General features: G+C 39.4%; 1 protein-coding gene across 2 annotated transcripts in view; it reads left to right on the top strand.

The window, feature by feature from the left end:
• LOC136857675 (golgin subfamily A member 4) overlaps positions 1 to 25,002 on the top strand; it is a 443,088-nt gene that overhangs the window by 114,385 nt on the left and 303,701 nt on the right. For both annotated transcript variants that reach the window (XM_067136518.2, XM_067136517.2), the window contains exons 14-15: positions 13,446 to 13,622; positions 13,757 to 13,827. In XM_067136518.2, coding sequence (XP_066992619.2) covers positions 13,446 to 13,622; positions 13,757 to 13,827 — 248 coding nt within the window. The remainder of the gene's footprint in view (positions 1 to 13,445; positions 13,623 to 13,756; positions 13,828 to 25,002) is intronic.

The raw sequence follows: 25,002 nt of genomic DNA, 5'->3' as shown, positions 1-25,002 counted from the left end.
ACTCAAGTAATTTGCAATCTTCTCCAAAATCGTAGGTTCTTCGTTGAATTTCAGGATCAGAAAAGTCGATGGAGGAAACAAAAGAATGGTCTGCCACAAGGCAGTGTTCTCGCCCCTATGCTCTTTAATATCTATACAAATGACCAACCTCTTCCAGTTGGCACCAGAAGTTTCATATATGCGGATGATCGAGCTATTGCTACTCAAGCAAACTGCTTTGAGGTTGTAGAAGAAAAGTTATCAGAGGCTCTTTCTGAACTATCCTACTACTACAGAGGAAATCAATTGAAGCCTAACCCATCTAAAACTCAGGTATGTGCCTTCCATTTAAAGAACAGACAGGCGTCAAGGAAATTGCAGGTAGTATGGGAAGATACTCAACTAGATCACTGCCCAACACCTAAATATCTAGGTGTAACATTGGATCGTGCTCTCACCTACAAACAACACTGCATGAACATCAAGCAGAAAGTGTCGGCTAGAAACAACATCCTTCGCAAGTTGTCTGGAACCAATTGGGGTACACATCCAAAGACGTTGAGAACTACAGCCCTGGCTCTGTGTTACTCCGCTGCAGAGTACGCTTGCCCTGTTTGGTACAGATCAAGTCATGCTAAACAAGTTGACATTTCTCTAAATGAAACATGTCGACTCATTACTGGCTGCTTGAGACCAACTCCACGAGATAGAATCTACTGTTTGGCTGGAATCGCCCCACCAGATATAAGAAGAGAAGTTGCATCCATGAATGAGAGAACTAAAGCACTTGCCTCATGTGCACACCCATTAAATGGATATGAACCTGCCCACCGAAGATTGAAGTCTAGGAGGAGTTTCCTGAATACAACCGAAGATTTAAACGAATCTGCCCAATCCACACGGTTGAGATTATGGAGAACTAGAAATCCTCAACTTGCTGATTGGATGCTACCAATTGAACATCTCCCCCCAGGACACGAGGAACATTGGTCTACGTGGAAATCGCTGAACAGGCTTCGCACTGGGGTTGGTAGATCAAGAACCAATATGGTAAAGTGGGGCTTTCCTGGCACATCCAGGCAATGCGAATGTGGTGAAGACCAAACCACAGCCCATTTCATGAACTGTAGTAAGTGTCCTTTAAGTTGCACAATAGAGGACTTGATGGCTGCAACACCTAATGCCCGTGATTTGGCAAAATTTTGGGCAGACACTATTTGATATGTATGTCATTAAGTACCATTATGCAATGTAAAATGTATGCTTCTGATACGAATAAATAAATTGAGAAAATATTTCAAGAGAGGCACTGAACTTTCATTAGGGCAATATCTACGACTTCATACAGTGCTGTCTTCAAATAGATAGGTTTCTCCCCATCAGCCCTAGCTATCTTCTTCTATAATCTTTTTTTTTTTTTTTTTTCATGTCCCATCTCCCTTACTCAATTCAGGTTCATTATTTCTCATGAAACACTTTCTCAATGAAAGGGAGTCAAAAACACCACAGAAAAAAGGAACAATCATCTGCCATAATGTGCCTGTATTTCTTCTCAGCCTCCGATGAGCTCATTATGGCTTCCCAGCTTTATCAGGAGGGCGGACATCAACATTCATTGAGGGGCCATCTTGACATCTTCAGTCTTGATGTGAGAAGTGTATTTTTATGTATTTTTATTTGTGTATTTATATGAAGGAAAAAGATATTAACCAGGGATTATTTTCCTTTCTTCATGTCCAGTGTTGTGCCTGGTGAGTATGTCGTTGATGATAAAGAGAATTTTTTTAATTGCATAGTTTGTTTAATCTGCTTTACTCTCAGCTTCTGTGTGTATTCTGCTGTATGATATTTTTTATTATTTGTTTTTGTTCTTTATTGTTAATTATAGAAGGATTTTAGAATACAAGAATCAGTGTGTGCATACATATTAGGGGAGAGTGTTGTACCTCGGAACAGTTTTGACATTTAATTTTTTAATTTTCTTTTGGTTGTATTTCATGAATCCTACTTATTATTCCCCATTAATATAGGTCTTTCCACCTATTTTAATGCAGTTTGCTCTGTGCTCAGTGTCAAGAGTTAAGTTCTTAAAAAACATTTTGTTGAACTCTGCAACATGTTCCAAGGTACAACATAGTCGTGTAACTTGGAACAACTTTCACCGTTATGACAGAATTACGGAATATTACAAAAACATTATATTTTTTACAAGAAATGATGTTATTCATCTGTACATACATACATAATATTACAGGTCACTGGACACAGTATTATTCTCTCATTACAAGTTAATAAAAAAGACTCTTAACAATTTGATGAAAATGACTATTAATAAGAAAATAAAAAGAATCAGATTAAACTAGTTCTGTTATCAGTTTCGCTTCATATTATAGCAACAGCACAATCAAACACAGGTTTGTTTCAGTGAACGTTGTACCTGGAAGTTATGAAATCTATTTCAAAGTGCATCTGTTTCGTTTGTCGCTGGGTGCCACCAGAGACATTTGGCTGAGGCAATTTCATTATGATGTCTTCCTTGGGAACATCATATAGTGTATCCTTGTCAAAGATGAAGTTTTCAGTGTTACCCTGTCTCTTTAAAAACTGAATTTTATACTCGGAACAACATTTCTCATATTCATGTGTTTTACCAACATAATGTAAGAGAGAGTTTTTTGTTTGAAACTGAATCAGAACAAATTCTCCTGGAAGACATGGGTGATCAAAGTGTAGGCTTAATGCAAAGTCATCCTCTTGGTGCTCTTCCAGCAGATCAGCTGCATAATCTGCTTCATAACCACTAGACACAAAATCAGGTTCCTCTGAATTGGGAATATTCCTTTCAGTCCTTTTCTTTGAAGCTGAAGTTTTAGATTCATTATTTTCTTTCATAGTGGACAAGTTAGGTTGGCGATCATATTTGTCAGGAGTAGCTGTTAGGATTGTTGACTTTCCTTTCCTTCTTCCCCTGGTGCTCTCTGGTTTCCTCTCTTCAGCTGTGGGGAAGGGCCTAATAATTTGATGTGATATGAGAGGACGTCTGTTTTGATCAAGAGAAGAGTGCTTCAGATTGTTCGGTCTAGATCTATTAATACTGAGTTGGATTCAGGTGAATACAGAATAAGAACAAGATAATGTTTCAAAATAGCATCTAAAAGAACATAGTGTACCTTGTAAGGTACCTTTGAACATGTTCCAAGGTACAATAGGTGTGCGTGTTCCAAGGTACATGATGTAGCCATTTCAGAAAAAAGCATGAATTTCTTTTTATAGGTTAGGTAGAACAATAATGTAACCTGTCTAGAAGTTAGTCCATTTATATACTAACTTAGTGTAAATATTAAAGGAATCTCTTTTACATGTGAGAACTACTAACATGCCAATTTGAAATCACTTTGAAAATACTTTCAAGTACCAAAATGCTTTACACTTAAATAACTTGGAACTGAAACCACAATGGATGCCACCAGAAAAACTGTGCTGGCCAGGGTAGCAAAGTAATGAACTCAACTCAACTGATCTAAAGAATGCTTACTAACATCAAAGATAATGCAACTGTTCCAAGGTACAAATGTTCCAAGGTACAACACTCTCCCTATACAGAGTTACTAGGATAATAATAGCTCTAGCATTTTTATGAGCTTTCATCTTATAAATATATTGCTAGTTCAGCAAAAATATTGTGTTAACTTACTTCACAATAGTAAATTCTCTACTTTGCCCCTTTGTCACAAAATTAGAAAGGTCTACACCATTGTATTTATTTATTTATTTGTAGTGATTACTTGGATTTGATTACTTGGTCTTGGAAGACGGTGAGGAATTGTATATGTTTGTGTTAATTTGGTATGTAATGTCTCTCCTCGGTATGTGAATTTTGGAATTGTTTGATTTTCGTATGGCTTCAAGATTGTTTCTTTATGATGGGAAAAGTAAAGTAAGATGTATTAGGAAACACCCTGTAGTTTATACGCGCCAGATCGGCGTGGGATATTTCCGGTTTCGTAAAGTTGCATCAGTTTCGTAAATTCTCGATGCTTCTCAAATGTTCTTGGTCAGCACTAATTTCTGAGCGCTAATTGGAGAAAAACGTAAATGTGATTGGTAGGTGAAGGAAAAAGATCGGACGCTCATTGGCTGTTGTAAGGTTTCCTAATTTCCGGAGAGAAGCGTTTCACTAGAGCCTTGCTCTTCCTAGGCGTCTTTTCTGTTTGACCACTGAAGGGAAAGGTTGCCTTCAAGGTAACGGGTCTTCTTGGCCCCTCCACCAGGTAAGCACTTAATTGTTTTTCACCTTTCAGCTATTTATTTTCAAATGTAGTGTTTCATTTAATTTCTCTCACCGGAGCTTACCCGTGTTTTCCTTCAGCTTCCAAATTAATTCATATGACTTAGCCTTTTCGGTAAGTCGTGTCACATTTGTAAAGAGACAGTTCCCATTTTGTCGTTTTCGTAAATTATGTTCAACGCCTTTCGATGTAATTATAATCTATTAATTTTCCTTTGGGGCTGTCTCTTAGTTCTACATCATCCTAGATGTATACACTTTTAGGACAGGCACCTACCTCAGAAGTGTTTTTGAGGAGGCTGGCCGCTAAAAGTGCGCTGCACTAGGATAATTATCTTAATTGTATTTTCCGTATTTTCTATGAATAGCCTTCTAAGGCCATGTTACCTAAATTTTATTCCTTCTGACAGTTTTATGTAATTTAAACGTTACGCCATGTGTGAAATTTTCCGACCTAAAGTTGTATAAAGTAGAATCACTGTATTTGAACCTTCTGGGTAATCATTGTAATTATGGTTTATTTCTGTTTCTTAAAAAGTGTACCTTTGTGGATCATTTGAGCTTTCATTTTAATCTAATTTTAAGTAAACTGAATATTAATTTTGAATCATCACAGACTTCGCTTCTTCAGCAATGCCAATACCTTCCACCGCCTGGATATGGTTCCCAGCCACCTTCCACACTATCCTTTCTTAGCCGTCATGTTTGTTAACCTGTTTGTTATGATTTTTAATTTCATGCAATTTATTATTATTACTCCTTGCGTCAAAATGTGTTTCTGTGTAACAATGTGTTTGCACAGTGGTAGCAAATATTTACATTTGAAAATAAATAGCTGAAAGGTGAAAAACAATTAAGTGCTTACCTGGTGGAGGGGCCAAGAAGACCCGTTACCTTGAAGGCAACCTTTCCCTTCAGTGGTCAAACAGAAAAGATGCCTAGGAAGAGCAAGGCTCTAACGAAACGCTTCTCTCCGGAAATTAGGAAACCTTACAACAGCCAATGAGCGTCCGATCTTTTTCCTTCACCTATCAATCACATTTACGTTTATTTTCTCCAATTAGAGCTCAGAAATTAGTGCTGACCAAGAACATTTGAGAAGCATCGAGAATTTACGAAATTGATGCAACTTTACGAAACCGGAAATATCCCACGCCGATCTGGCACATGTACAGTACAGGGTGTTTCCTAATACATCTTACTTTACTTTTCCCATCATAAAGAAACAATCTTGAAGACATACGAAAATCAAACAATTCCAAAATTCACATACCGAGGAGAGACATTACATACCAAATTAACACAAACATATACAATTCCTCACCGTCTTCCAAGACCAAGTAATCAAATCCAAGTAATCACTACATTAGTTAGTTAGTTAGTTAGTTAGTTAGTTAGTTAGTTAGTTAGTTAGTTAGTTAGTTATTACCTTTTAGTGCCGCGAGTGTCGTAGGATAAGTTCAGCTTGCCTGGTACCAGGCTTTCTATGCACATCTTGTTGTGAGATGATGATGATGATGATGATGATGATGTAGAGAGAGGGTGAAACCCTGTGTCAGCATACAGCCTTCTTCTGTTGAATAACACCAAGACATCTGTTAAAGGCTTAACAACCCTATCCAGCAGACAAATCACCATCAACAATGTCATATGCCCTCACTCCAGATGAACACTGCAGAGAGGTTTGAAATTGAATCTGGGCTTTTGCTATACAATTTATTGATTAGTAAATCAGCATTTCCTTCGCCTTTCCCTTGGTCTTTTTCCTTGGACAGTAAGTTTGAAGTATTTTCTGACAGGTCTCTCTTCACTATCACAATGTGCCCATACCACTGAAGTCTACGCTTCTTTATTAAACTGGTAATAGGGATCTTCGGTTTGCTGTCCTGCCGGCGAACATTCTGATGTTGAAAATTTTTTCCACCAACAGGACTCAAATTAACTAACCACATTGTCAAACCATAGAGACATGACGCCTTAATGATTATGGCCACCAAATGAGCTTTTGCCAGCATTAATCTAGCCACTGTTAGCTATTGGACTACCGAGCAAGTGGCTGCGTGGTTTGGATCACGTAGCTGTGAGCTTGCATTCGGGAGACAGTGGGTTCGGACGCCACTGTCAGCAGCCCTCAAGATGGGTTTCTGTGGTTTCCTATTTTCACACCAGGCAAATGCTGGGGCTGTACCTTAAGTAAGGCCACGGTTGCTTCCTTTCCATTCCTAGCCCTTTCCTATCCCATCATCGCCACCTGTCTCGGTGCAGCGTAAAAGAAGTTGTATTTTTTTACTTTTTTAAGTGCTATTGGACCTCAACAAAATTCTGAAAACTGCTTTTGAATTGTTAAACTTTCAATAAAAATTATAATATGAAATCACAGAATAGGTCTAATGTAGCAAATTACTCATTCTATTCACAGTTATCATTATTTTCCAACTCCATTTTCCCAGGTGTGGTATACAAGTGGTTGCCATCTCTTCTTGTCTGCGTACATCTTATATTCCAGGACATCCTCCCATTTGAAACCCTCTCCTCCACATCTGATTTATCAGCGTTTCCTTTGCCTTTCCTTTGGTCTTCTTCCTTGGACAGTAAGTATGAAGTATTTTCTGACAGATCTCTCTTCATTCTCATAATGTGCCCATACCACTGAAGTCTATGCTTCTTTAGTACACTGGTAATAGCGATCTCATTGCCAGCTACCTTCCAATTTACTTAATTCCTGATTTTGTCCTTTCAAGCAGTTTGATTCATAGTTCTAATGAATCTCATTTCTGCTGCCTGAATTCTTCCGTAGTCATTGTTCATTAGGGTAAGTATCTCTGAACCATATGTGAGAATTAGGTGTGGTACAGGATTGTATTTGCTTTTTGTGGTATTTTGCAGTCCCAGAGTAAATTTCTGATGTGATTGTAAAAGTTTGATGTTTTCTGTATCCTGCTGAGTATTTCCTTCTTGACAGTTGTTTTTGGAGATTGGGGTTCTGAGGTACTAGAAGTTGAAACTGATTCTAATTTTGCTCTTTCCAGAAAGAGGTTTGAGTTTGTTCCTTTCCTGTTGATAGTTATTTCTACAGTCTTTGTTTTACTTGTCTTCATCTCACATTTATTGAATGTATTGTTTTCACTGCCAGCTGAGTGGCTCATGTGGTTGAGATGCTGGCCTTTGGACCCAAACTTGGCAGGTTCGATCCTGGCTCATTCTGGTGGTATTTGAAGGTGCTCAAATACAACCTGTGACAATAAAGTTCGGTGAATAGTCCTGTACTATCAACATAGATGAACAATGCACGACAGTGACCTTGCTGTCCTTCAAAATAGTCCCCTCCCATAACTATGCACTGCTGAGATCGGCGATACATGTCCCGGAAACTTTGCAAGGAGGCTTCCTTTGGGATGGTGTTCAAAAGCCTTGTCACGTTTCGATGGATGTCATGAATATCGTCAAATCTCTTTCCTTTCAAAGTGAGTTTTAGTCGTGGGAATAGAAACGGTTAATCTGCAGTTCAGCTGCTATCTGGTAAGTATGGGGGATGTTCAAGTTGCACTACCCCCTCTTTTTGCCATGAACTGTTTGACGATATTGGCTGTGTGTGGGTGAGCGTTGTCATGGACAAAAATCCATGAACCTTGTTGTGCGTACTGGGGTCGTACCCTGCGTAGACGTTTCATGAAACGGGTCAAAATTTCAATGTAACGTGCAACATTCAACGTCGTTCTCTCAGGTAGAAATTCCTTGTCGATAATGCCTTAACTATCGAGAAAGGTGATGAGACTGATGAGCATCGTTTTGATGCGTGACTTTTCAGCTCTGACCTTTTTCCGATGAGGGGATATCAGAGAACGCCATTCCATGCTTTGCCGTTTCATTTCAGGGTCGTACCTGAGACACCAGGTTTCATCCTCGGTGACAATACAGTTCAAGAAATTTTGTGTCACATCTGCAGTTTCAACAAAATCCTGTGAAGCCTCTAAACATGTCTGCTTCTGATCGTCAGTCAAGTGATGTGGCACAAGACGAGAACACGTTTTCCTCTTCCCTAACTTCTGGGTAACTATTTGTCACATGGATTAACGGTTAATCTGCAGTTCAGCTGCTATCATGCGCACAGTTAATTGCCGATTGTTCTTGATTGTCCTCACCTTCTCATTGTTTTCCTCACTGATATCAGTCGCTGGTCTTCCGCTGTGAAGGTTGTCAGAAACACTTTCCCGGCCTTCTCAAAAATGGGCAAATCATTCGTACATACACTTCAAGGATAGTGCTTGACCTTCATAAACACGTATCAGCATCGCATGCATTTCTTTCGGTGTCTTGCCAAGCTTAAAACAAAACTGTACATTGATCTTTTGGTCGTTCATGTTTGTGTTCACAATTCAGAACCAACGCACTAAACACACCCTGTGTCAAACAGGTCTTACACGGCGCACACACGATGCTCAACTGAACAACGTTGGGAGCAGCTGGTCGAAACCTGCTTCTACGCAGGTGCTGTGTTGTGTGTCGCCAGTGTTGCCGGATCGACCGTTCTGACTTCATTCACCAAACTTTATTGTCACAGGTTGCATGTCAGCCCCATGTTGGTAGTTTTACTGGCTCATAAAAGAACTTCTGCAGGACTAAATTCCGGCATCTCTGCATCTCCGAAAACCATAAAAGTAGTTAGTGGGGCATAAAAATAAAAGCGTTACGATTATTGTTCCACTCAGTTTTTTTGTGTACTTCAGCTTCTGTTTCTCCCATAATAGCACATCATCAGCAAATACCAGGGCATTTGGTCTGTTGTCCATTTTCTTGATAGACTATAATTTTGTCCATTACTACTTAGTGGTTTTAGGGCATTTCCTTGGCACCTTTTGATGTCTTCCAGGCATTCCTAGATCTTATTCCAGGGGACACTACCATAGGCCTTTTCAGTGTCCAAAAATGTAATCACAAGATTCTTTCCATGTTCCCAGTACTTTTCTATAAGCATACTTATGGCAAAAATGGGATCTCACGAATTGTACGGGCACATCCTCCAGATCTGGCCGCGAAATTCACAGATAGACATTTTCTTGAAATAAATTTTCCTGCTCTAAGTCAGGAAAACAAGAAGCACAAAAGCAAGAGGTGTGTGAAGTGTGCTTCCCTAAAGGAAAGACAAGACACCATCTTTATATCTCAGGAAAGAAAGTTTGCAGTGTTTGTCAGACCTAGCTACTGAAGATAATGAACATCTGCTGGAAAAGAAGACATACATGCTTGCTGCTAAAAGGGTTCGCTCAGAACTCAGAAACTGCGAATTCAATAAATGGAGTACTCTACATCAAAAGAACAGAGATAACACAGTTCAAGGAGTACACGCCAGCAAATAGTTGGCTATAAAATTACAATAGGCTTTCATGCAGTGAATGGCAAGAGGCTGTTAAAATGACTGTCAATGTCTCTGCCGTTTGATCCATTCTAGGAAGGTCTGATGACGGTAACCTCTGCAGGTGTTGCCATAAAGAGGCAGAAGAAACCCTTGCACACATCTGGGATCGAGCCTGCATGGAGAAGTTCTATGGAATGCTAAACGTCATAAGATCTGATCAACAGTAACTGAGCACTGAGAGAGAAAGGCTTCAAAGTCTTTGAAGACATGCATGGCTTGGCAACATACGGGAAGTAACAGGTTGATTGATATACTTGCCATAAAAAGTAATTCTTCAATAGGCTATATAATAGTCCCAATGCTCCACTTCGAAAGCTGCAGTGGACAGCCTTCCAATGTTGATGCACAAAAATGGCAAATTTATGAGACTACCATTCCATACTACCAGAGGAATTATGATCTAGAAGAAATCTCAATTATCTGCCTAATGGTGGGAGTGCACGGAACCAAGCCTTGCCTCCTCGGGGATTTCTAGCAAACTTTTCCTCTACAGACTGACTCCTTAATTGATCACAGTGTCATATCTGAAAAGTTTGGATTCCATCTTGAGAAATCATTGCTACTGAGAAGTAACTGCAGCAATAACAAAAGCAAACCATGATGAATGCTCAAAATTTTAAGCAATTAAAATTTGCTAAGTATACAGTACTTTCTTTGATAGGCAACCCAGAAGTCTGGGAAGTGTAAGGTGAATAAATCCTTGTTATATATTGTGCCATAATAGTCTGACTCGTTTGTTGAATGGTCAGCATACTGGCCTTCGGTTCAGAGGGTCCCGGGTTCGATTCCCAGCCGGGTTGGGGATTTTAATTGTTTCTGGTTAATTCTTCTGGCTTAGGGACTGGGTGTTTGTGTCCGTCCCAACACACTCCTCTTTATATTCACACAACACACTGCACTACCAACCAACACAGAAACTCGCAATAGTGATTACATCCCTCCATATATGGTCGGCGTCAGGAAGGGCATCCGGCTATAAAACAGGGCGAAATCCACATGTTTGGCACAGTTCCCACCCGCGACCCCACAGGTGTGGGAAAAAGCGGTAGGAAAAGAAGAAGAAGATATTGTACCATAAAACTCTGGAGATGTTTGATTTGAAGGTGCTTATAGCTTGCAGTGATAATTTGATGAGCTGTGATAAATTATTATTATTATTATTATTATTATTATTATTATTATTATTATTATTATTATTATTATTATTATTATTATTATTATTATTATTATTATTATTATTATTATTATTATTATTATAAAGAGGGATCTGGATGCTTAAAAACGCCAGTGAAGGAGAAGCAAAGGAAGAAGAAGCCTGAGAGGATACAAGCACGATGCTGCCCTGGAGTAATGCAAGAGCAGTTCTGGGGCAGAGATACACATCGTGGGAAAAGGGTGTGTGGTTTTTAGTGGGTAAGAATACCCTGCGCTTGTGGAGTGTGAACCCTTCACAAGTGTCTCATGCAAGTTTTTTCACACTCCCTCATTAAAAAAATGTTGTTATTGTTATGATATTATTATTATTATTATTATTATTATTATTATTATTATTATTATTATTATTATTATTATTATTATTCACTTACTGGCTGATAGATGAAGGGAAAACAAAAGGTATGGTTATAGGTTTTAAAGGACAGGAAAGTGAAGCATTTGATAGGACATTAGGAAATAATCGACCTTCAAGTACAGTATCTGTGAAGCTGGATAGGGTGGAGGGACATACAGTGTGGACAATAAATCAGTCAAGATAGCAATGGCTAGAGAAACATTTAACAGGAAGAACAGACTGCTTTGTTGTAGCGTGAATAAGGAACAGAGGAGACATCTGGTGAAGTGCTTAGTACGGCTTTTTGCATTGTATGGGGTAGAAATCTGGATAATGAGGAAAAAGGATGAGAGAAAACTTGAAGCATTTGTGATGTGGATGTGGTGAAATATGGAAAAGATTAGTTGGATTGATAGAGTGAGGAATGAAGAAGTGTTAAAGAGATGTAGAGATGAAAAGAAACATGCTACAGTTCATGAAGAATAGGAAAAGGAACCGGATAGGACACAATTTAATAAGAGGATGCTTGCTAGTGGAGGTACTCGAAGTATGAAGGAGGAGGCAGAAGACAAAGGAAAACGAAGGGCAGTCAAGTAGAAACCTGCTGTTAGACTAAGAACAGTCAGATAAATGTGTGGTTTATATTTATGTGGCAAATTGCACATTTATCCCAAATTTGGGTTGAAAACATGAATTTCATGTAGATGCAATCTGGAGGAATATTCTCTAGTTTAGCTATGCTGAAGATGGAGTGGCAGTTGAAACTCTAATCTGGGACTTGGCTGTAAGGATCTTGATGATTGCACATCTTGATGAATCTGCATCTGCATGATGCTATATGAAAAATAAGTTGTTGTACTTCATGCTTTCTGTCCAGCTATCAGAATGTTTTTAATGATTTTCTGCACTAGCAATTTGTTCCCACCAGTTATATGACTTGCACGTAAGTAGTACGTTGACAAGTTTGTTTGGTATCCATGGTTGTTACGGTGTCTTCTCTTGATGCTGCCACACCGTTATTTACCGGTTCAAGTCCCATTGGTTGAATATTTTGTTTACCATCTTAAGGTCGGCAGGGTACTAGAGGTGGTGCCATACAATTCCTAATTATGAGAGTGTGTGCCAAAAGCCTGGGTTCAATTCCAAACCTCTCCACGGCACTCATGGAGTGAGGGTATATGATGTTGTTCATGGTAATCCGTCCATCGAATGGGGACGTTAAGGTTATATATCTTTGACTTCATAACAATCTACTACTTAATGTTTACTCTGTATAAAGTGAGGTAAATGCTTGTCAGTTACTACTCTAACATTGTTTTAGAAAAGTAAAATAACTACTTTTTAAATTTGCAACGATAAATTGAATAATTAATGATAAAATTACCAAACCTCCATTGTATTAATGCCACCTATGAGTGATATCGAGGTTTCCCAATTTATTTTCCAAAATTAGTGGCATTGATTAGAAAGATAAACTTGACTGTCACCATAACATGGACTCTCTTAAATTTTATTGGAGAAAAAACAAAATTGTGTGGTAAGAATTGTTTGGTAAGGTACATAACTTGAATCTTACCTTTTGCATCCATGTAAAATTATCTTTTTTTTTTTTTTTATATAAATTTTCTGCAACAATTTCTGTATTTCGTAGCATACTCGGTTAATTTTTAAAGTTTCTTCATATGTGTAGATTTCAGTCCTATTCTTTTCTTGGCCTCAACTTGCACTAATAACAGTCTAATATTGGTCTCTTGTAATGCAGTTTTAAAAGAAATACAGCTAAACAAAATTAACACCCAGGAACAGGTATACCACCACACTAAATTTCCCTTTTCAGTACCCTTATTGCCAGTGCAATAAAAATGTTACTACATCTTCCACATAACAATACTATAGTTAAAATCCATTGGTAATATGCAAGTAAATGTTTATCTTCCTGATTGCAAAACTGCAGCCTACGTATCTGGATGTTTATCCGACAGTCATAGTGCAAGCCCAAATGGAGGTGGCTGATAGTAATAATCATATGGTAACAATTTAACTTGGACTTCAGTTAATTTTATTGGAAAGAGAATGTGTTCTTCTCCTTGTATTGCAAATCTATCTCAACTTGTTTTAATGCTATGTTTACAACACGAGTTCATATATTACAAGAAGTAAACCATTTCTTTGTAGATCAGTTTGGGGTGCTAATATATAAAACATTTATTTAGGCATTGTTGGCAGCAGATGAAACTACCCCAAGACCTCAGGAATTAGTGGCACTGAAAGACAAGCTTGTAAGCCCATATATTCAGCAACTAAAGGATGTGCAGGAGGAACATAGTCGTCTAGTAGCTCAGCTGAAGAAGGAGCACGAGGAGATTGTAGCGAAGTTTAATGTGACTCAGGTTAGTGTAAATTTCTAGGAGCAGCTAGTGAACAGTCATTTGTAAATACATTTACTTTTTCCTTGTACAGGATGAGAATGACTCCTTGAAATTTTCAAACTGACTATCGGAGAATATTTCTTTTCTATTTACAGACATCTGAAACCAGTGTGAAACATTCAAAAGTAAAGATTGATGAAGACATAGCAGAAATCATCAAGGAAAGGTTAGTAGTGTCTACAGAATTTTGCAAACCATGTTATCGTACATAAGCTAATAATCCCCTCACCCTAATTTTAGGAAGGAAAATTTTGAAGAGAAAAAAAAAAAAAAAGGAACTTGTGTTTAAAAAAATAATTTTGATGTTGCAGTACATTCTTAACCATCATCAATCTTGAACCAGATCCAGCTTCCTGGGTGCAGTGAATGAGTGCTTTTCTCTTATTTCTGTCCATGTAGGTGTCTTTTTCCATTATCTGCTGCAAATTCAGACCTCACCCAGCTAGATCATATCTAATCCGATCAATAAATCTCTTCCTTGGCCGATGTCTCGATCTTTTGCCTTCAAGTTCCTTCTCAAACCATACTCCAGCTGTTCTTTGTGGGTCCCTTCTTTTGAGTTGACCAAACCATTTCTGCCTGGCTTCGACACTAAGGGGTTATTTCACTTCGACAAGATGGTGTATTTTGTGGTTTCTTATCTTGTCCTTCCTTGCTTTCTGCATCATAGTTCTTAAGAATTTCATCTCCACTGCTTGTAGTTGGATGATATTTCTGTTATTTTCTAGACTGTTTGTAGTAACTGATACAAAGAAGCTTCTGTAGAGTATTAATTTTGATCTTAATGGAACTTGCCTATCCCAAAGAAGTTTTCTCACAAGAAAATAAAACTGTGTTCGATTCTGTATTCTACTAGTGATTTCTGAAGATGATGGGCTATCTGTTGTTACTACTCTGCCAAGATAATGGAACTGATTTACTTGTTCCAACTTTGACCCATCTAGGGTGATGTTAGCACAGATGTTCTTTTGACTAACTCTGGTAATGCTCATACAGCATTTTGACTTTATTAATTAAAGCACATGGTATAGATCTATTCTTATGGCCTTCCCAGATTTTTTTGTCTCTGTACATTGTCATAAGCTTTCCGAGTGCTTCTCCATGATTATACTTACAGAAAATATATCTATTGTTGTCTTTTATTCCTTCTAAAACTGTAACGCTCCTTTCCAAGCTGTGGTTCAATGATGCTTCTTAATCTCTGTTCTATGATTCGTTACATTATTTTGAGTCCATGAGATAAAAGAGTGATGCCACTGTAGTTGCTGCGTTTCTTTTTCCTTTCGTAAATAGAGGGGCAATGACCCTTTAGCCTAATCTTCACATAGTTTTTCTTCTTTCCAAAGGGTGTTTAGAACTTTTAACATTCCCTGCTTTGCGAGTCACATGCGACTTGTACAGCACAAGAATGTGGTGCTGGACAAAAATACACATTTTATTCCTATGCTGCTACGGTGATGACTTCGTGTAACAGAATGGCAGTGAATCACAGGTGGTATCTATGTTGTTCTATGGCATAGGTGTATGTTTAACACCTACCTTACTACGCAAGGATGTAATGCAGATTTTACTATTTGCAACCCAGTGGAAGGTTGGGTAACAACCCCAGCGGGAAGCTGGGTCGGTGAGCAGATTGGAATTGGGGGTCAGTGGAAGGCAACGGGAAACCACCACTGTTAATTTTCCCAAGACAACCTCATGGCTTTACTCGATCATAAATCAGTGTCCGGAGTAAGTCTCCCAGTCGGATCTCCGGGGGGGGACATGGTTGAGTGGAGCATCTGAACGTGCAAATCAATCCAAACCAACTTTGCGCGTAGTTAGAAAGATTGCAACCTGGAATGTACGAGGTCTCTTACAGACAGGAAAACTGGCTATCGTTGAAAGAGCAATGAGCCTACATGATCTGGACATACTTGGACTTAGCGAGACACATTGGAAAGGTTGTGGCCACTTTGTCACTAACTCGGATAACACCATATATTTTTCTGGAAGCGAGGATCTCAGTCGGAATGGTGTCGCTGTAGTGATTCCGAAAATACTAGCCAGTGCTGTCGTCGGATATGAGCCTGTCTCTGACAGAATCATCTCCATTAAGATGAATGCTTCTCCGTGTAGGATCAACTTCATTCAGGTTTATGCTCCTACTGCAGTTGCACTGGATGATGAAATTGATGAATTCTACGAGTTGCTGGAACACACCATCAGAAAGATTCCTCAGAAGGAAATATTAGTCATTCAGGGTGATTTTAATGCGAAGATAGGCGAGACTATTGAAGATAATCATTTGGGACATGTGGTTGGAAGGCACGGTCTAGGTGTGAGAAATGAGCGTGGTGAGCGTCTACTGGAGTTTTGTGTTGGCAATAACCTGTCTATCTGCAATACTCTCTTCCAACATCACCCACGGCGTCGATACACATGGATTTCTCCTGGCGACAGGGTTCGAAATCAGATTGATTTCATTTTGGTGAGGCAACGATGGCGGACTTCTGTATTGGATTGCAAAACCTATCCTGGAGCAGACTGTGGTAGCGACCACATTATGCTATCCATGAAAATGCGGATCAAACTGAAACTGACCAAGAAGAAGAGAGTGACACAAGTTCGCGTTACTGACAAAAAGGCTCTCCAAGATTTTGGAGAAAGAATAAGGCCAAAACTCCAGCAAGTACAGGAGGAAGGATCAGCCTCCCAAACATGGGATAACCTCAAGTCAATCATTAACTCTTCTCTCCCTGAACCATTTACTAATTCTTCCCAAGTTAAGCACCCCTGGATATCGAACACCACTCTACTGCTGATAGAAGAGCGGAGCACACTGAAGAAACGTGGCATTCAATCCAAGCAAGACGAAGAAGCATACAGTGAACTTTGCCGCAAAATACAGCGCAGTTGCAGAACTGACAAGACACGGTATCTCACCAGTATTTGTGATGAAATAGACCAATATCATAGGCTGAATCAAACACGTGATCTTTTTAAAAAAGTCAACAGCATTACCCATGAGTTCAAACCACGCACATGGGTGATTGAAGATGAAGATGGCAACCTCATTACTGATAAGAACAAAGCAATAGAGAGGTGGAAACAATACTGTGAAATGCTGTATTGCAAAGGAAATATTTCTGCCGAAAAGGAAATTTCTTTGAGGTACGAAGAAGAACCTGATATTTTATTAACTGAAATTGTGAATGCTGTCAATCATTTGAAGAACAACAAAGCCCCAGGTATGGATGGTATTTCGGGAGAAATTCTGAAAGTGATGGGGGAGGAGGGCATGCGTGTTTTACATTTGGTATGTAAGATGGTGTGGAAAACTGGTGAATGGCTCAAGGACTGGACAACATCAATACTAATCCCTCTTCACAAAAAGGGGTCTATAAGGGATTGTTCCAATTATCGTACTATTGCATTAATATCCCATGCAAGCAAAGTTCTGCTCTACATAATAAATCAACGCCTAAAACCTTTCCTGCAACCTCAGATATCCGCAGAACAAGCAGGCTTTGTTGCAGGTAAAGGAACACGAGAGTCTATCTTGAACATGAGACAGATAATTGAGAAATGTCGCGAGTTTTGTGTCCCTGCCTTTATTTGCTTCCTGGACTTCAAAAAGGCCTTTGATTGTGTTATGTGGGACAAGTTGTGGCAGGTGCTAAAGGAATTTGGGGTTCCACTGCACTTAATATCATTACTGAAAAGCCTGTATAAAAACCACGCAGCAACCATAAAGGTAGATGGTGATCTCTCAGGCATTTTCAATGTGACAAATGGAGTAAGGCAAGGTTGTATATTATCACCTCAACTCTACAACATCTATGCAGAGTGTGTCATCAAAAGAGCTCTCAATGGCTGGAATGGTGGAATTTCGATTGGTGGCAGAAAAATTAATAACCTGCGTTTTGCAGATGACACTTCCCTCATCGCTAGTAGTGAAGAGGAACTTCATGACTTGCTTATAAGGATGAAGAACACTAGTCTTCAGTATGGTCTAGAGATAAACATAAAAAAGACCAAATTAATGGTAGTTGATCGGCAAGGTGAAATCCAACTTACGGGATACCTAAAAGACCTGGATATAGTTAAGGAATTTGTATACTTGGGGTCTGTCATCGACACGGGAAGCTGTGATAAAGAGGTAAAAAGACGTATTGTCTTAGGTCGTGCTGCAATGGTTAAACTTACTAAGATCTGGCAGAACCGGGCAATATCAAAAGCCACGAAGATGCGCTTGGTAGAATCACTAGTGTTCTCTGTCTTTTTGTACGGCTGTGAGACCTGGACCGTGAATGCTAAAGACAAAAAGCGCATTGATGCCTTTGAGATGTGGTGTTGGCGGAGAATGCTACGTGTATCCTGGACAGAAAAAAGAACTAATGTTTCCATTCTGGACGAACTCTGCATCAAGAAACGCCTATCTTCTCGTGTGAGTGAACGTTACCTCCAGTTCCTTGGCCACATTTTAAGACGAGATGGAGAGAACTTGGAAAAGGTAATTTTACAAGGCAAAATTGAAGGCAGTAGACCACGAGGAAGAACAGCAAGCAGATGGATAGATCAGGCGAAGAAGATCACTGGGCTACCACTTCAGGTCATATTAACGAAATGTGAAAACCGCTCGGGATGGAGACATCTTGTCAAGTTTGCAACAAGGAAATGATGGAGTTATGAGGTCACGACGCTCAGTAATGAGCACAACGACTAATGATGATGATGATATGAGTCACCAGTGCCTCGCATTTTTACTAGACGTCCCGCTCATCTGCGGTGGACTGTAGGAGTTATACGTTGTTGATCGAGTATTATCCTGCTGTAGCCGTCATTATAGACTGGCGGAAATCTGTTATGACAGCGTGTGAATACCCTTGTCATCAGATGAAACGTAGATTAGCAGACTTCCAGCTACCCAAAGAGTGTTCCAGTTCAGACTCTCAGGAGATCTCGTTCAGATTAATCATTAGAGGAATCGGATATTGAGGATCTTTTAGGAGATGAAGATATCAAATGTAGTGATGTTGAGGATCCCGAGTTTTCATGGTAAGTGAGATTGAATCAAGGTGTAGTAAAGCTAATGCAGTGAGCTCGCAGTTGCAATCAGCAGTATTCTGTAAGAAGGAAGTCAGCTCCCAGACGAAACTATCTTTACGTCGGTCTGTTTTCAGACCAACTTTGCTTTACGGGAGCGAAAGCTGGGTGGACTCAGGATATCTTATTCATAAGTTAGAAGTAACAGACATGAAAGTAGCAAGAATGATTGCTGGTACAAACAGTTGGGAACAATGGCAGGAGGGTACTCAGAATGAGGAGATAAAGGCTAATTTAGGAATGAACTTGATGGATGAAGCTGTACTCATAAACTGGCTTCGATGGTGGGGTCATGTGAGGCGAATGGAGGAGGATAGGTTACCTAGGAGAATAATGGAGTCTGCTATGGAGGGTAAGAGAAGTAGAGGGAGACCAAGACAACGATGGTTAGACTCGGTTTCTAATGATTTAAAGATAAGAGGTATAGAACTAAATGAGGCCACAACACTAGTTGCAAATCGAGGATTGTGGCGACGTTTAGTAAATTCTCAGAGGCTTGCAGACTGAATGCTGAAAGGCATAACAGTCTATAATGATAATGAATGAATGAATGAATGAATGAATGAATGAATGAATGAATGAATGAAATGGAAGGAAACTAATGTTGAGGAAATGAAACGGTTTCTAGAATTTATAATATGTATGAGTCTTGTTCCTCACCCAACTATTAACTCATACTGGTCTAAGAATGAATTATATGATGTGCGACTTATTAGACAGGTAATGCCATGGGCTCGTTTCCTTCTTCTCTTGAGATTCTGACACTTTGCAGACGATGAAGTGATCGTCTTTATAAAATCCAACCCCTCCTTGATAAATTAAATCAAAATTTTGAGAATGCCTTGACAGTGGCAAAATAAATTGTTATGGATGAAACTATGGTTCCTTGGAGAGGCCGTTTAGTTTTCAGAATGTACATTCCTAACAGAACTTACAAATTTGGAGTTAAGGTGTATAAACTTTTGAAAGAAGGCTACACTGTTAGAACGAAGATCTATGCAGGAAAATCCAATGTGAGTGAAAGCGGAGTAGGTCATGCTCATTCTGTTGTAATGGAGCTTCTTAGTGGATTTCTAGGACGTATCCTCTATGCCAATAATTTCTACACCAATGTACCTCTGGCAAAAGAACTTCTGAGGAACAAAACATTTGTGTGTGGGACCTTTCGTAGCAATAGACGTGGACTATCAATGATAGTGAAACAGAAAATGAAGAAAGGAGAGGTTGTGGGTAAGATGTGTGAGCACGGTACTAGAGTTATCAGGTGGATTGACAAGCGACCTGTTCTAATGCTTTTAACACTGCCGAGCCATAGTGACTGTCTGGTAGACTCTGGAAAGAAAAACAGAGACAGTGAACCTGTCAGGAAGCCCCTCTCTGTTCTTGATTACAATGGAGCTAAAAGGCGGAAAGGGGGGTTGATTTCAGCGATCAGATGTCTTCAGGTCTGTGGAAAGGTTTAAAATGGTACAGGAAATTAGCCCCAGAAGTTATCATTAGAATGGCCTTGGTTAATGCTTGGGTACTTCACACCATGACGTCTGGTAAAAAAAAAAAAAAAAAGGCTACTACTGCAATTTTGCAATTTCAAGAGATGGTCTCAAGAAGCCTGGTTGGACCACAGACATAACTTGTTATCAGTCCTGAGAGGAAACGTGCGAACTGTCCCTCAAAGATGGAAGGACCAGCCAGAAAAGTTTGAAGATGCGTGGTTTGCTATAAAGCTCAGCACATGTGGCACATCAAAAGACACTGACAAGAAAACAAAGCAGGTGACAACGTACTGTGAGGAATGCCCAAACAAACCATTCATGTGCATTGGATGTTTTAATAAGGTTCATAAATGCTGAAATTGAACTTACTGTGTTCAAAATAAAAATTGCCGTTGTATAATAACAAAATTAGTGAGATCATGAGTGTAAATAGTTCAGGGAATTTCGAGTACAGTGAAAAAAATAGACAATTGGGTTCAAATAGAAAACAGTATTATTTAAAAAATATTATTTTAAATTTTATATGCAGTGCCTTTATTATAAAGCAAATATGTTCATTTATTGTTTGTCTAAAAATGCATTTATGTAAATCTACCTTTACCAACATACTGTAGAAAGGGATGTTAACGCTCTGTTCTGTGCTGTGCGAGGCACGGGTGACTTGTGGACTTCAGTGATTATTGCCGTTAAACAGAGTGCTGGTGGATCTCCCTGCTAAGGAATGTGAGAACGTGACATGACTTGCAGCTGCCAATCTCATTATTTCGAAGTAATATACTTTTGCCATCCACCGGCAGCCCGCAGAACTACTTCCATAGGACGAGTCACACATACTTCGTGACGCACACCAGCAAAGTACGGTACGAGACATCGGTGACTCGTGACACACTGAAGCTTAATGTCAACAGTGTAACAATAGCAACGAGCATGTTAAACAACCACTGCAATCCTTGCACTCCAGCAGCCTTAATCATGTCAGTGCTTACCTCATCTATACCTGTTACCTTGGGTTTTCTCATGTTCTTTAGGGCATTTTCCATGTCCATCCATGTTACAGGGGGCTCCACATTCTGAATATTTTCTTTCACTGTGGACTCCTATTGCATGATGTTTAAGTTTTCACCATTTCCATCTTTTTCTTTCTTTCTTTCTTTCTTTCTTTCTTTCTTTCTTTCTTTCTTTCTATCTTACTTCCTTCATAGTTGTTTTTATTACTTCTCATCACTTGATATAGCAGTTTCTTATTGTTCTTGCTGCCCTCTTCTAGTTTCTGTGCGAATTCAGTCCAGGTTTTCTCTTTCTCATTGGAAATGATTCTTTTCAATTAAGCTTTAGGTCTCTGTACAGCTGACAGAGTTCTTCCAACTTTTCTTCTGTACTTGCCACACCTTTCTGACATTCTCTATCTCTTAGTTTCCTCATTTCATTTCTCTCCTTTATTGTTATTAGTACAGTTTCCTTTCATCATGGGGATTTTCTCTCTCTTATTCTGCTACTTGTTTTGCCAACAATATTGACTGCAGTGTCCACCAGGGTTTTCTTAAATTCAAACCATTCTTCTTCAGTTGTTACTACTTCACTTTTGGTCAGTTGGTCTCTAATTTTCATCTATATTCAGACCTCTTTTCTGGTACATTAAATTATAAAATTTTGAAACTACTCATCTTGTCATAATCCTCAAAATATATTGACGTCTGCTCTGCATAATCAATTTGCAAGAATAAATATGAATTTATCTGGTGCAAACTGACAGCAAATTTGTGAAAATTCATAATATTTTCTTCATAATAGGCCAGAAAGTATCGTGTAATGCTTGTTCCTACAGTATATGAAAACTGAAATTTTTCAAAAACATGCATGAGCCATCATAGTTAGCATTGAAACCCATAATCTTTAACTATCTTGCTATTGCTGTAGCTTTCAACGAACACATTTTACTTGTGACCGCATAGCCATTCTGTCATCAGTTGCATATAGCATATCCTGTTTTCAATTTCCAGAAACTTTGCTTTTTGTTCACAAGATTTCCTACAGTCTCTTTGTCTGTTCAAAATGAGCTTTATTTTTCTTCCGGTCAGATACCTCAACTCTTGTCCACATCGTACTTTCTCCCCTCAGCACGATTCCCAGTTTGCTTTTCCTTTTCAAATAATGTGCAGATTTTCTTTAGTTGTGAATGACTTATACCAGGAACTTTCTTCAGTCATTCCAAACACATGCTCCTACTTAAACTGACACCATGCAAATGGTGCAATATGTACATGGCATCCTTCTCGCTTGTGGAAGAACATAGTTGCCAACGGAGTGGGTGAAAGAAAACCAGCTTCCCAGATTTCTGTATGCCATGAGCCACTGTACAATCTTGGCACAAATAATACCCTCATTCTAACTTTTCACTGCCTTTTGAAAAAAATATATGCGGGGGTTCTTCCTATATATACAGTAATTTGTTTGCATCTTAAGAAACCTAGCATTAGGTATAAAATGCCCGTAATAACAGGTGATGCAACATGTTGCTTAAGTATTCCATTGTATCTGTGTCTCTGAATCAACAATTAATTTATAGTACTAGGGGATGCTCTGCACAGCAGACCCTGCACCAATGCAAGACAACCACTAGAAAGACATAAGACCCTGTAGAATTGTTTACAGTCTTTTATGCGTGGGAGATTTTCTCTGCATATTGTTCAACCCCTCTTTATGCAGTCCATAAATATTTATAGAACTATTCTTTGGCTTACATAACCAATTCTGTGCTAGTACATTATTCCTACTATTTTCGTATTTGATTCCACGTCTTTCCCAAATTGACTAGCTGTGTAACACAGTTGGTTAAAAACTTGCTTCTTGTGCTCAGGATAATGCGGTTAGTTCCTAGCATAGTTCAGCATGTAAGAGTGCATAAATGTGAGAAACCCCATAGTAGTAGATATATTAGCACATTTCATCACTTAGGTGTTTTGCGAACATCAGTAGACTTACCCTTTATATTTCATTCCCATTTCTTTATTATACTATTGATCCATTACATTATAAGTATGTACCTAATAAGGAGTGAACGAATGAAGAAGTTCTGGGAAGAGAAAAGAAGAAGACTGGCCAGAAAGCATTAAGTTTCACGTGGTCCACAGTTGGCCAAATTCGGAAGCAAGATGATGTAGGACCCTGCTTTTCCTGCAGATCTGGAGCCATTTGGCAAGGCATCAATTCAGCGAGGTGGCAGAAGGCATCCAGGTATCTAGTATCACAAACACAACAGCAGGTCCTCCAGTTGGCGTATACTATAGGGTAGTGATGATGTAGCATGAATCCATTCTCCAAGTCGAGCCACAAATGTTCAATGGGGTTCATATCAGGGCTATTTGGGGGCCACAGTATTAAAGCAAATTCACTGTTATGTTCCTCGAACCAGTCACAATCCTAGCAGTGTGGCGTGGCATATTGTGCTGTTTTAAGTGGCAGTCACCACCAGAGAACACTTGATATGAACGTATGGGCTCTATCCCAACAACATCCAGGTACTGGATAGCTGTTAGGGTTTGTGAGTGTCATGGAAACATCACCTAAATCGTAACACCACCTCCACCAGCCTGTCTCCACCCCACCATTCAACTACATGCCATAGCCTCGAATGGAAATCAGCATACGTGCGTTCAGCCATTGACGCGATGAACCTGGAATCTGGGTTCATTGGACCAGGTGGCCTTTTTCCTATCGTCCTGACTCCAGTGCCGACATACGTTGTTTTTGGTGGAATGCAGACAGCATTGGGGTACAACTGGGTCATTGAATCCACAGTCCTATGCACAGCAGTATTTGATGAACCGTGTGCTGGGAAACATTGCCCTGGTCATCACCACTGTACCTGTTGGTGATTTCTCAAATTGTGGCCCTGCGGTTGCTCCAAACAATCCGCTTTGAGCAGCTGCTGCCTATACACAGCTGGATGACACGTCATTTGCCCATCATTGCACCACTTTCTATACATGCTCACAACAGCAGTACAAGAGCAGCCCACAAGCTGCACTGTTTCAGAGTTGCTGGTACCAAGGCATCATGCCATCACAATTTGCCTCCTATCATACGGGGGAAGATCAGCCATTTTTCCCATTCTGATACTGGAGACACTGCTAACAGCAAGCCTGTAGACCTGCCCTATACACACCATGCTACCAGCATGTCCCATGTTACTCTGCCTGCTCCAGGCGTGTTGAATGTTCCCAGGTCGGGATGGTCATAATGAAAAGGCTTATCAGTGTATATGGTATTACACTGATTCTCATCTCTCAGTGTCTCATAAAAATTGCCTACTTTATTCTAGTGTACATTTTCTTCCCTCTTGTTGAAATCACCAAAGTATTCCTGACCCTTATTTCATCCATTTTGACACACACACACACACACACACGCTCACACTCACACTCTATCTCTCTCTCTCTCTCTGACATTATTTACACATACTTTGAAGTAATTACGCCCTTGCGTGGTCTTTATTTAATGAGCTACCCTTCTTTGCACCTTTTCATATACTTTATAATCTCTAAGAATGGTGGAGGAATGAGGACGGGCGTCAACACTCATTGAGAGACCATCTTGACAGATCTTAGTCCTTTTGCGTCCTCATGTTTGTCCCTGTCTTCTCCTTCTGTTTGCTCACTCTTCCTACACTAACCTGTCATTGTGTTTCTCTGTTATGTGTTCCTTTTCATGTTCCTATATCTCTAGCTATACACGACTTGAGTTATAGTACTCGGCACATA

Source organism: Anabrus simplex, chromosome 1, assembly GCF_040414725.1.
Source record: "Anabrus simplex isolate iqAnaSimp1 chromosome 1, ASM4041472v1, whole genome shotgun sequence".
Taxonomy (NCBI): domain Eukaryota; kingdom Metazoa; phylum Arthropoda; class Insecta; order Orthoptera; family Tettigoniidae; genus Anabrus; species Anabrus simplex.
The sequence above is the reverse complement of the archived record's forward strand: the minus strand, read 5'-3'. Positions and strand labels throughout refer to the sequence as shown.